The sequence below is a fragment of the Gavia stellata genome, chromosome 33 (assembly GCF_030936135.1).
Source record: "Gavia stellata isolate bGavSte3 chromosome 33, bGavSte3.hap2, whole genome shotgun sequence".
Lineage (NCBI taxonomy): Eukaryota > Metazoa > Chordata > Aves > Gaviiformes > Gaviidae > Gavia > Gavia stellata.
In genome coordinates, this window is record NC_082626.1 from 4,492,056 (window position 1) to 4,505,143 (window position 13,088).

Sequence of the window (13,088 nt, forward strand, 5' to 3'; positions counted from 1 at the left end):
GAGACACACTGAATTCAATTGCCACCCCAGCATTGCTGCTCTCCCCTCTAGTTTGACCTGCACTGAGCTGAACTAGTCCAGACGAGAGGAAGCAATGAATCTGGAGAAGGCGGCAGGCTACAACACAGCCTTTAAAGAGCAACAGTCGCCTTGGCCTCTTGTTCCTACCTTACTGGGGATGGGTTTGATGGAGAAAACCACGTCACAGGGGACTTTGTTCACGTTGCAGATCTTGAAGCGAGCTGTGGCCCGGTGCCCAACCAGAACGTTGGTGAAAATGAACTTGTTCTCATCTGTGACGAACACGCCCTTGTCTCGCACTGTCCGTAGGATCCGGCAGAGGTTGATGCTGCTGCAGATCCGATGTTCCTCAAAGATGGACTCCATGTCATCAACCACAAATGCTGTGAGCAGACAAGAGGGAGGGCTGAGGATGAAGAAGCCTTCCTGCTCAATTTATCTGGACCCTCTTGGCCTCTCAGAAGGCTTGATAAGCCCTTTCTGCCTGGGTCACTGCAAAACCCAACCTGGGTGGGGAGTTGGCTGTGAGGATGGAGCTCAGTCACCCTCAGTCTTAAAGGGCAGCGCTTTCCCTGTATCCTTCCATGCTTCCCTCCCAGCCTCCCCCCACTGGTGGACTTGAAAAGGACTGGAACCTCTGAGGATTTTAAGATGGGACTTTAGGGTTAGGGCGTCTCTCTGTAAGCCTGGGTGCTGATCAGCAGCAGGTCTGGCCAGGGGAACCTGTGGACGGGGCGTACCTGGGAGGCAGGACTCAGCAAACAGGGTGTAGGGGATGCCAAGGGGATTGTCCGTAGGGTCTCTGTCGCTGATGTCGATGGACAGGTACTCCTTGCAGATCCCCACTGGCTCTGCGTGGCAGTCCACTGTGATCATCTGCTGGCCTCCAGGAGGGATGGAGCCAAAGCCAGGGTACACCATGAACATGCCTAGAGTGAGGCGAGCCTGCAGAGAGAGTCCCAGGAGAGGCTTGAGCATCCCCAGCAAGGAGTATGCCACTCCTTGACCTCCAGCCGGGCCCAAGCCCCCAGTCCCAGGGCAGGGAGGGATGATTCCATGGCCCAAAGGCAGCCCCAGGATGACATGAACAAGCTGGGAGGAGGCATAGGCTTGTCCCAAGTGGTATGGAGAAAGGAGTTGCGGTGTGAAGGGTGGAGGTGGTGGCTGGGATCCTTCAACCTCCAGGGGTAAAACAGGAGAGCAGAAACGATGGGAGAGGAGAGAGGGGGCTGGGAAGAAGAAAAAGCAAGGTCATCTCATATCAGCGGACTGGGAGTTCAAACAGGGATGTTCCGCATCTGTGGTATTCATAGACCTGTTTTGGCCAGCAGCTACCAAACACAGGACCTGCTCCCCTCCCTTGAGCCCACAACTTCAGGTCTGAGCCAGAGCATGGGACTGTCAGTGGGACTGAGCAGCTCCTGCCTCTGCTTGTGGCTGGGAGATGACCTCCGTCATGCAGACCACCAGATCTCATGGCGACAAGCCCCCCAGGCTGGGCACAGCAGCGTCCTCCCACTCCAGCTGCAGTGGCACGTGTTGGGGAGCCGGAGCCACCCACCTGCAGGAAGGTGTTTGTGTCCTTTGGCAGCGAGCGCTTGCTTTGTCTGACCGAGGGAGTCATTTTGCCCAAGTTTTCACTCTCGTGGGAGCGGGCAGATTTGATTCGATGTGCACTGAGAGGAGAAAGCAGAAAACATCCATCACGCTGAGCTCCCCCTGCCTTTCTCCGAGGCCAAAGCTGGCCTTCCTCGCCATGGAGGAAAGTCCTCCTGCTCCCGGAGAGCTGCCTGCACCACCCATTGCTGTAGCTTATGGATAGGTCAGCTGTATCACCGGCTTTGTCCTACACATGGGGATACTGAGGGGTTTTTCTGCTCCCTGCTCACAAGCCAGTGACGCAGATGGACAAGAACCCAGGTGTCCTGGCTGCCTGTCACACCCCAGCCATGCTGTGGTGCCTCCTCGGGCAGGAAGGGTGGTGCAGGTCTTCTCTCACCTTTTCCTTGGCAATACAGGTGCAGCCTGGTCCGCTCGGTAGATGACGAATTTAAAGTCAAGGACGCCTTTGTTCTCCAGCGTGAAGGTGCAGGTTTTCCTGGTGCCATTCGTCAAGGCACCCAAGTTGATGAGCGAGGCAGGATAAATGCTGTACTTGCTGTACACAGCTTTTGCTGACACCCTCACTGGGACGACAGCGATGGTCTCGCCTCCTTCACAGATGCTGGGCTCAATCACCTGCAACCGGAGGAGGGGTTGGTAAATGCAGCAGAGGCCAGCCTCTATCTCTGTCCCCTGATGCCACCCCAAGTCCCCATCAGCTCACCCTCCCTGCTTAAACGCCTCCTCCAGAGCCAATTTCAGCTCTGCTTAGGAAGCATCACAAATGGTTTCTGAAAGACTTTATTGTATATGGATGAGAGAGGATTCCCCAACTAAAGCCTTCCTCCCAGAAGACACGTGTCCTGCTTACACTCCCAAGACGCGGTGTGCTAACACCGCCTGGCCCAGGCAGCTCACCTGGCACTGCAGGATGGGTTTGTTCTCAATGCTCATTTCCATCTTGGGATGGAAGAGCAGCCGGACCTGCACGGGGTGCCCGGAGGCAGTCAGCACGCCCTTCTGCGGCTGGATAGTGAAGTGGGATGCCAGGTCGCGTACGTTGGTATCTGCGGCTTCCAGCTTGAAACTGGGGTGAAAGGGAAGGAACAGACCTCTGCAGTTAAAAATACCGGTGCCACCAGCACAGCCGGGACTTTGCATAGGACCATAAAAAAAATAATAAAAGGGAAAGAGTCCAGATCTGCTTGGGGAATCCCAGATCTTGACACAGAGTGCAGACAGTCAGCAGTGTTGTAAGCTAACCTTGACACCAAATTTTTTCATTCCCTCCTTTAAAGAGTCTCAAAGAGAAATGAGCTGACCCTCAAAGGAGGGCAATGAATCTCAGCAGTGAGGGGTTTACATTTCAGGGCCCCTCCTTCTGGTTCCTGCTGAGCTGTGAAGAATTGCTGGTGTGTGGCTGGATTCTCTATTAAAGTATTTGAGCTTAGAGAGCCCAGGTTTTATATTTACCTGGAGCATGAGGTAGTCAGCATGGGAACAGGTTCTGACCATGGACAGAAGGAGAATGCAGGCCTGGGTGGCACCATGCATTCACAGGTGGTGGCACCATGCATTCACAGACCAGGCAGCTGGACCCACCTGTACGCAATCTCGTATTTCCCTTTGTTCTTCAGGGTTAGCACCTGCTTTGCCTCATCCAGGACCTTAAGGATCCCAAAATCCACGCTGCCATCTGTACCTGCAGAAAACCCCCAGAGAGAGGTAAGAAATGGTGAATATTTGTGAGCTGCTGCAGACTACACCAAGTGACAAGATACAGATTTGGAGTTCTCAGGTGGCACAAAACCCTTCTCGGCAAGTTTCTCTTATGGAAGGTTTTTCTAGCTACTTTGCTGCCCTTTCCCTTACTTGGAGAATATGTGTAGGGTTTAGTAGCTAAGGAGCTCACTTTCCATCTCCCTGCTTCCAAGCACAGATCCAACAACTCTCTGTGCCATGCCGAGCCTTCACGAATTGCCAATTGCTTGTTCACATCACTGTCGTTTCAAAGCCCCCAAATCAATCTGCACATGAAGTTGCACACTTCAAAGTTTGGAGGCGAGAGACTCAAGGCTCTCTCTGGGTCCTGACAGTGCTTCACTCCACGCAGCTTGCAGGATACGTGCGTTACGTATCCGTGCCACGCTTGCATGGTACCCCATCCTGCTCCAAGTGCCCTGGCTGCTCACCTGCCAAGGCAATGCCATGCACCGGACTACTTGGCTTCGGGGGCATCCACTCACCTTTAGAAATGCCGATGCTCAAAGCAACGTCATAGGCCTCCGCAAGGATTTGGATATTTTCAGTCTGAACAATCCCCAGGATGTTTTCTGCATCTGAAACCTGAGATGGCAAGAAACAAACACTGCTTAGACCATTCTCAATTCTTTTGGAGGACAACATACGAGGGCTTGCCTCTGCTGCTTCCACCATGGCCTCCCCTGCTTGACAAGCATTTGTGACTCCCAAACTTTCCTAACCCGTTCATCTCACGGGCTGACCCAGCGAGATTCTGACGCAGGAAGAAACCCTGTCAGCCCACCTCGGCCCTCCTCTAGCAGCAGTGTTGCTGCTAAAGCGCCCTGGGAAGCAAGGGGATGTTAAAGCAACCACAAGAAGTGTGAGGTGTCCCAGAGCACCTGGCATTGATGCCCAACCCTCTCCTCTTCAACCACCCAGCACCCTCACTGAAACACAGCCCCTAAACCATGGGGAACAAAATCCCAGGCTGAAAGTTTGTTGCTCCATGTTAAGAGCCCCAGACGGACTCCAGGATGGCTGCAGGGAGCACGCCCAAGTCTGGACAACCAAACGACAGCACTCAACCATGCACAGCAGCAAGGTGGTTGTTGTACGGGCTCAGGACGAAGCCTCAAAACCCAGATGTAGGCCACGCAGATGCAGCACCTCTTCCTGAGGTGCTGTACACAGCAGTACATCTCTTCCGGACTCCACAGCGTACTTGCCCCATGAAGCTCAGCTACAAGAGCACCCTAGGAGTCACCTAGTTTCCAAAACGTTATCCTTCAGTGAGAGTCCCTTGCTGCTAAGGGACTGCCCCCCCGGCAACGCAGGTAGAAGGGAATCTCAGGAAGGCTCATCCTTTTGCCCTCTTGGCAAGGTACCCTTCAAGCACAGTCTCCATCCCCAAGAGCACAGCGATCACTCTGCCCTGCTCTGCCAGGGAGGGCACAGTCCCCCTCACCTCTAGTCGGACCATCTTCTCAACAGTTACAGCCTTCGTGGCCTTGAAATACAGACGCACGCCAAACTCCGTGCAGGGAGCAATGATGCCCTCATCCTGTGACAGGGAGAAGTCCTCGCCGAGGTTTTCCAGCCCGCTGAGCCGCCAGGCCACGGGTAGTGGGGTGCTGTTTCGCAGCACCAGCGTCTTGCTGTCCCTCCTGTAGAGACAAGACGACACTCAGCACCGATTGCTCGACAGTCGTGCTAGCCTTGCAACTGAATGCAACTTGGAGCAGCCCTAGCCATGCGTATGAAATCATATTTTAATGTTTTCCCTATGTCACAAGTCTGAGAGGTGAGGTCCTTGGGGGACAGCTTGGTGTCAGAAGTGCATCCAAGAGAAGGGAGATAAGGAGGAGCCACTGGACTGCTCTGCAACCAGCAGACAAGATAACCAATGCATCGAGATGCCCATGGCACAGCATTGCTGGGGGGCTATGGAGCTCGTGGCTGTTACAGGATATCGGAGCCAGCAAGGAATGGTGAGCAAGGGACTGGGAATTGCTGAAGAAAAAGGGATGCTAGCCCAGCCTCCAACCTGAGTGGCCACACAGCCGGAGAGAGAAGCTGAAGGGAAGCCCACTGTCAGCTCTCGTCACCAGCAGAGCGGCCGCGGGATGACTGACCTGTGCAGAAGCAGCCTGTCGAAATGCACCTGCTTGGAGCTGACCCCCAGCTCCACCTGCACCCCCTGGCAGCACAGGCGGAAGACCACCGGCTCCGGGTTCTCCTTAATGCAGCAGATGAGGTTGTCTTCCACGAGGCCAGCTGAATTGGGGTACGCCCAAACGCTCAGCTCCTAGCCCCGTCCCCGCAAAAAGAAATACAGAAGAGCATTCAGTGAGCAGGAGGAACAGCTCCTGGGCACTTCTACCAGAGCCTGCCCTACCTGTCCGTCTCCTACCTGCTTCTCGTTAGGTTTCAGCCTCATGCTGGGAGGGTCTAAAAGGAACGTGTCCGCTTCGACGTCGTGCTCAAAGAAGAAATGCACCTCGGCCTCCAGTGGGGTGACATTGAGGATGGTTAACTTCTCACAGTTGCTGGGATACTGCAGCGCCTTGTACCTGTCCACAAAAAAGGGAAAAGGCTGCAGAAGAGATGCCAGGACCATTGTCTTCATCACACATCGAGGAAAGCACTGAGTCCTGGCAGCGGGAGGTTGCACTGGAAGACCATGGTCTAACAAGCCGGCTAAGAGAAAGGATCACTTTCACGGGCACATTGCATGGTATGCGCGTTCATCCTTGCGTTACTTTGATGTCCACCTCTGTACCTGGTGCCTCCATCCCAGAGGCGTTACGATGCACAGGCCACTTAAAAAAATGTTTTATAAAATAGAAATTCAAAGGCGCCTGGAAAAATAAAAGTACGCCAGGCACATGGGTTCTTCCCCCTTCTTTGTTGGGTTTCCTTCCCTGCAGGGTATAAAGAAATGCTTTTGAAAAGAGGTTTTAAAAATAGTTTAGCTTATCTCTTTCAAAAAACTCATGAGGCTGTCTTTTATTTCATGGGTTAGCCCAAAGTCTGAGGGAAGGAAATAGAAAGGATTCATTCCCAAGAGGAATGCTAAATTTTACAAGTGTCCCTTCTTCTCAGGTGTGGAACAGAATTTGGAGTTAAAGGGTTAAAAAAGCAAACAGAAACCTGAGACCATTCATCAGCCTAGCTAAAGATCCTCTTTTGTTTTTTAAACTGTTTTGATTTAATTTCCTTGGGTGGTCAAAATACCACTAGCTCTCCAGAGCTCCCATGAAGACAAGAACTTCATTTCTAATATTAAAAAAAAAAAAAAAAAAGCTATGTTAAAAATAGAAATACACCAGCAGCTACAATGCCAACTTTTTTAGGCAGACTTCAGCAGTGAGGATCAGGAAAATGTAATTCCCATTTTTCTCCCTCTGCAGGTTCCGCCCCCAGCACGCATATTGGCAGGTCAACTCCAAGTCTTACAAATATTAAAGATTAATGGATGGTTTCCAAAACCATCAGCAGAATAATTGCTCATTCAGTTCAGCTCAAATCACTTTAAAAAAGCACCATAAAGTTCATTTCACAGGTGGTGAGGCTGAGATGTGGAGGGCGGACACAAGTTGCCCCAAGTCACCTTCAGGCTGGAAGCAGCACGTGGCTCTGGCCACTGAGGCACCCACCGTGTTGGAAGATCATCTCCATCTCTTCCCAGCTCCTCCAAGACTCATGTGCCTGTTTATCTACCCAAGTTCACACATCCGCGGTCCTTCAACCCCAGGTATCTCCCAGGTCTTTGCCTGGGCCTGCCCGGAATTGTGCCGCGGGGACAGCATGTCTCCAAGCAAGTCCATGAAAGCACAAGGCCCTGGAGATCCCATCCCAACATCAAGAGATCATCAAGACGTACCGGTCTCTTGACTTCCCACACAGCAGCGGTCCAAAGTGGAATACACCTGTGTCCATGACATACTGCTTGAAGATGATGTCGTCATCCGCCTTGCTCTTCCTCCACTGAGGAAACACTAGCCTGGGCAGAAAAAACAGGGAATGAGGAGCTGCGAGATACTCTAAGTAGAAAACCTGGTCAGAAAGCCATAACCCTTCCTGGTGGCTGAGGCACCAGTACTGGTTCCCAGCTCAGGCAGCACGCTCTGCCCAAGCCAGAAGGCCACAGGGGTACAAGGGACAGCTCTGGCTCGGAGTTTAGGGGGGAGCAGTGTGGGAGAGCTCCCACGGGCCAGCCTTACCGCGGGTCCTGGCTGATGGTGGGATACAGGCAGGTGCCCCTGCAGGGCAGCTGGTACAGACGGTTTGTCCCCAGGATCTCAAAATGCAGCATCTGATCGAACTGGCCCAGCACTGTGGAGCTGAAGTGGACCTTCAGTTCCACCTCGCCGCGGGCAGGCACTATCCACCGGCAGCTGCTCAGCCTGGCAATTAAAGAGGAGGCTTCAGACATTGTTAACGAGCAAACGAGACAGGGAGGAGGGTTGTGAACTCGCCATCCCATGGAGGCACTGGCAGAGGGTCCCTGCAGAGCTGGGGACAATGGGCCTCGTTTGGCAAGATGGACATGAAGCAGAGGGATCACCTCCTCCCTCACAGCTCACCTGACGGATCTCCCTGGGCACGGGACCGCGTCCATGCTGCTTTGGTCCGCCTCAGGGGGACGTGTGGGTGCTCCCGTGCCTGGCCCCTGGAGACTTCGCCTCCTGCGGCTGGAGCTCCGCTTCTCCCTTGCAGCCTCCCGGCTGCCTGTGGCTTTCTGCTTCCTCGACCGGCCCCTGGTTGCGGTGACCTGCTCCTCTGGCATCTTCACACCACGAGGAGAGAGAGAAGGGAGAGAGGTGAGACCTGCCCTGAGACATCCCCATCCCGGAAAGAAAGCTGCAGGTCTGCTAACAAACAGGAGAGAGAATAAGTAACCAGCATCTGCTGGTTTCAGATCTGCCCAGGGACTTGGACTTCCTTATTGGACTTTGTTTTGCCTACGAGACCTCTCCTCGCCCAGGACGACCCTCTCCTCGCCCAGGACCCTCTCCTCAAGGGAAGTTGAGGACTTTAGGTGATTTTTTTTCTCTCGTCTTACAGAACCGCCCTATGTCTCAAGCACAGCTGTCTCTTTCGGACAGACAAAAGGGATGCTTGCAGACATGGGACCCTGTCATGTCTTCACTGCCCTTCCACAGTGATCTTTTTCCATCCTCCCCCCCACCATGCCCCCAACCCAGCCTGGTCCCTTGCCCTGGCACCTTCACCGCAGGCACGGTCGGGGCATCCACAGGACTTTCCATATCCTTCTTTTCATCTTCCGCAGCAGCGTCTTCTGGCACAACAAAGACGAAGTGCTTGAGGGCTTCTCCTGCTGCAGGGAGCATCCGCTTCTCCGGGTAGTGGACCACAGAGTAAAAAGCCGTAGGGGGAATAGGAGGCCCAGAGGGACCCAGTCCCAGGTCATCCAGGATCTAAAGCATAAGAGAAATTCCCATCACCTTCATCCTCACACTCCTTCCTTAAAGGCAGGGAGCTTTTGGCAATGGGGTTTTTTTTGTTGATATGGAGTACAGTCCTTTTTTACGCCCAGTGGGGTGGGCAGGCTCCAGAGCAGTGCCAGGACCTACAAGCGGGACCTAGAGAGAAACCTCTCCTTTGAGCGACTCAGCTGCCCTGGGACCATTTTTAATGATTTCCAGACCGGGAAACTCTCTGAACAGACAGGATGCTTGAACAGAGAGAGCACTCCCTCTTTCCACCCATCTGAGGGATGCTGAGAACCTCCCCAGCCACGTGGCTGCTGCGGAGCCGTTGTGGAACATCATCAGTGGCCTGGACAAGGCTCTGTGCCATTGTCACCTGGCAGGACACAACACACCAGGGCCCAGACCATGGCAGGCTCAGCATCTGAACCTTGCAGGGCTTTACCTGCTCTGCTGCTGGCAGCTTGCCGCTCTCCAGGATCTTCTTACTCACATCTTCTGAGCTCAGCACCTGGATGTTCAAGCAGGGCACCCCGACATCCTGGCCTCTGGCTGACCCTTCTGCACCTTCCCCTTCCAGCTGAGATAACTTGGAGTCCTCAAGAGCCTTCAGTTTTCCCAGCCGCTCCTTCTCCAGGCGCTCTTTCTCCGTGCGCTCCTTCTCTCTATCCTTCCGGCTCCTGCGGCTGGATAAATACCGGCGCTGGTCTTCTGCTTGGTGCCGCACCTCCTCTTGGTTCAGGGGGGACAGCAGGATACCCTGAACCCTGTCCCAGGATGACAAAATATGCGTGACGTCCTTCTGCGATGCCTCATAGATCTTAAACCTCATGGCCAAGTTCTTCTCGCTGTCACTCAGGGCCTCGTTTTTGGTTTCCCCCTGTTCTGGGTCTGAGGGTTGCACAACCACCGCTGGGCACGCATCCGTCAGGGGAACCTTGCCTCGCTTCTTCGTATCTTCCTTGTCACCTGCAACAGAGTCTGGGCGCTCCTTTACAGATCCCTTCTTGTCCACCCCCTTGGTGACATCCGACCAGTTGCTGGTGGACACGTCGGTGTTGCTGGTGGATGTGTTCATATTCTGGGCAGGAGGAGCAAGAAAAAGCAGTGAGCATTTCAAAGCACCGACTCAAATGCTGTAGGACAGTGATGACCTTTACAATAGCACCCCAAGCCTCGTCCGAGACCGGTGCTAGGTGCTCTACAAATCCCAGTTCAGAACGCAGCTGGTACCCAGTTTAGCTCAACTGAAACCAAACTCCCCAGTGCCAGACTGATGAGGAGTCCTGCAAACCAGATGAAGAACAGAACAGCTTCCCAACCCAAACAGGGTACTTCAGACACCTCCTTATTCCTGTGCAGTCCTCTGGGCTCATTTGTGGTGTGCTGAGCATCCCTGTGGCTGGCTGACTCTGGGAAGTCTGGTTGCTAATGAATACCTAAGGCTTGGTGGTGTCTCCTGCCAGTCATGTAGGAAAAGACACCACATCCCAGACGGATCGTGGCTCAGAGGTGTAAGTCACATGCAGAGTGGGGAGAAACGCTGGACTGAAACTATCCAGGGTTTCACAGTGAATGTACAGAGTTATTTGAAGCCGTGACTCCAAGGCAGCATGATCCTAGAAGAGCAGTTCTCCAACAAACCCAGGGGAAAACACACCTCTAGCAGCATGATCCAACACCGGCTGTTGTTTCCCAGCACAGCCCCATGTGTTACTCATGGCCAGGTACTCGTCCCCAGCGCTGCATGTGACTGCTGGCTTCTGGGGGAATGGTCCAACTCAGCGGGAAGGTCCCCAGGGCTTTTACTCATCTCTATAAACACAACCACCCACCTGTCTGACTCCAGGCTGGCTTTTCTTCCCCAAAGCATTATTTTTGTCTTTGCCAAGCTCTCTCTTGCTCCGCCTGGACTTCTTCTTCAGCTCTTCTTCCTCCTTCAAGCGTTCTAGCTCCCGCCGGTGCTTTTCCTCCAGCTCTTGAGCCATCCGCTCCATCTCCCTTCAGCAAGCCAAAGAGAAAACATCCCTGAGAGTCACCACCAGAAATCTGGGCTCACCGCAATCCCAGCTGGTCCTGCACTTCAGCCATTGACCCTGAGGCCAAGCAGAACCATTAGACCATCTCCATGGACTTCCCTCAACCTGGGGAGGCTGGGAACATCCAAAGTGAGGAAAGGTGGGAGACGACCTCCAGGACCAGCCAAATCTAGGCTTTGCTGTCATAAAGCCTAAATTGCCCTGCTTCTCCAATAAGGTCCACCTGGACACCTCCAGCACACTGCCAAAGACTGATCCACCATCGCTCCGTACTGACGCCTGAAGTCCTCTCTTGATTTCCCGGTGTATAACAGCTTACAAATCACTAACACCTACTTATCCCTGCACCAATACTTCCTTGGCTTAGCCAGCCCTTCTCCCTGGGCATATCCTGCTCCTTAGGGACAATAATCACATCCATCAGAAAGCAAAGGCTGCAGGAACTGCCCTCCTGCAAAGCAGGCTCTGAACAAACAGGTTTCCTGCTGGAACCCAGTTGTGAATCATGGAAAACTTGTGCTATTGTGCTGGTTTTGGCTGGGACAGAGTTAATTTTCTCCATAGTAGCTAGTACGGGGCTGAGTTTTGGATTTGTGCTGAAAACAGTGTTGGTAATACAAAAATGTTTTAGTTACTGCTGAGCAGTGCTTACACAGCGTCAAGGCCTTTTCTGCTCCTCACACCACCCCACCAGCGAGTAGGCTGGGGGTGAACAAGAAGTTGGGAGGGGACACAGCCGGGACAGCTGACCCCAACTGACCAAAGGGATATTCCAGACCATAGGACGTCATGCTCAGTGTATAAACTAGGGGGAAAGCTGGCCAGGAACCGCTGCTTGGGGACAGGCTGGGCATCGGTCGGAGGGTGGTGAGCAACTGTTTTCATTTGCATCAATTGTCTTTCTTGTTCGGTTTGGTTTTTTTGTTGTTGTTGTTATTTTCTTTTTTATTACAATTTGTATTATTATCATTATTTCATTTCTTTTCACTTACGAAACTGTTCTTATCTCAACCCACGAGCTTTCTTTTACTTTTCCGATCCTCTACCCCATCCCGCTGGGGCAGGGGGGCAGTGAGCAGCTGGGTGGTGCTCAGTTGCCAGCTGGGCTTAAAGCACGACAACTGTCTGTCCTGGAAATCACAATTTGAAGCAGCCCTAGTGACCTCCTCCCAGGGAAACAAACTTCAGCCTGGGCTGAAAGAAGTGCTGAAACACGTGTTTGCTTTAAGCAAAGCCCTCCTCGAGTTTCAGGCGGGGATTAATACAGGCTTATGCCTATCCTATGCATCCTCCTGAACACGCTGCTCTGCTGGATGGGAGCTTCTCCCGGGCTCACCTGCTGCTGCCGCAGCTGAAGGTGAGCCTAAGGACACCAGCTTTTATGGCTGGGGTCACTCAGTATGGAAAACCCTGGGAGATCGGCATGGCGAGGACTTCACCTGCGAAAGGACTGGTATCCAAACCAAGCCAGCACAGCTGCGCCTCACGCCAACCCCCAGTGTTGAAGAAGGGGGATGAAGAAGATGAGAATCGAAATAATTAACTTGGAGATACTTAGAAGCGCAGTGGCAAGGCAAGCAGAGAGCCCAGCTCCCTGCGTCTCACCAGAGGAAGCTCCTTCCTCCGTTGGCCATCCTTGTGCCCCTTGTAATAGACACTTTTGGCCTTTGCTCTGTAACCCCTCTGAGCTCAACCAGGGTCTCCAGAGCAGGGAAACCCTTCAGGGACACTGTCCTGGGGAGGTACCCATGGAAGGCTTACAGACCTCTTCTTCCTCTCGCGCTGGACTTGTCGTATATTGTTATCAAACTGAGCTCTCTGCTCCTCAGAGAGGGCATCATACTCTTCCTCATCCATCTCCCAGAGACGTGCTTTCTCTCTCCTGGCAGCTTCTTCCCGCTCCCGTCCTTCAGCACAGACCAGAGGAGAAACCATTAGCGACCGCAAGCAGAGCTTGCTGTTCTGCGTGAGCTGCGAGGATTCACAGCTCTGCCCCGGCCCAGACTATCATTGGGCCAGGAGATACTGGGGAGCTCATATCCCAGCTCCAAAATTTAGATAATCCCCCAAACTGTCACCGGTCAGCGAGTTCTCATCCCTTGCTTGGCTCACGTGCACCAGCGGCGTGGGCAGCGGGCCGGTGCTTAGTTATTGAGCCACACACTTGGGCACAAGCTTTAATGTTAGAGACCAAGATAAGTTTTACAGCCTCAGCTCTGATGTATTTTAA

General features: G+C 53.2%; 1 protein-coding gene across 1 annotated transcript in view; it reads right to left on the reverse strand.

The window, feature by feature from the left end:
• Positions 1–13,088, reverse strand: part of LOC132320049 (hydrocephalus-inducing protein homolog) — a 144,031-nt gene that overhangs the window by 21,116 nt on the left and 109,827 nt on the right. The window contains exons 42-58 of the mRNA XM_059832151.1: positions 12,624–12,765; positions 10,655–10,820; positions 9,265–9,900; positions 8,595–8,807; positions 7,953–8,155; positions 7,590–7,772; positions 7,250–7,369; positions 5,777–5,936; positions 5,499–5,671; positions 4,832–5,030; positions 3,870–3,969; positions 3,226–3,325; positions 2,542–2,710; positions 2,021–2,259; positions 1,583–1,697; positions 762–966; positions 169–404 (exon numbers count right to left, since the gene is read on the reverse strand). Of these exons, the coding sequence (XP_059688134.1) occupies positions 169–404; positions 762–966; positions 1,583–1,697; positions 2,021–2,259; positions 2,542–2,710; positions 3,226–3,325; positions 3,870–3,969; positions 4,832–5,030; positions 5,499–5,671; positions 5,777–5,936; positions 7,250–7,369; positions 7,590–7,772; positions 7,953–8,155; positions 8,595–8,807; positions 9,265–9,900; positions 10,655–10,820; positions 12,624–12,765 (3,359 nt within the window). The remainder of the gene's footprint in view (positions 1–168; positions 405–761; positions 967–1,582; positions 1,698–2,020; positions 2,260–2,541; positions 2,711–3,225; positions 3,326–3,869; positions 3,970–4,831; positions 5,031–5,498; positions 5,672–5,776; positions 5,937–7,249; positions 7,370–7,589; positions 7,773–7,952; positions 8,156–8,594; positions 8,808–9,264; positions 9,901–10,654; positions 10,821–12,623; positions 12,766–13,088) is intronic.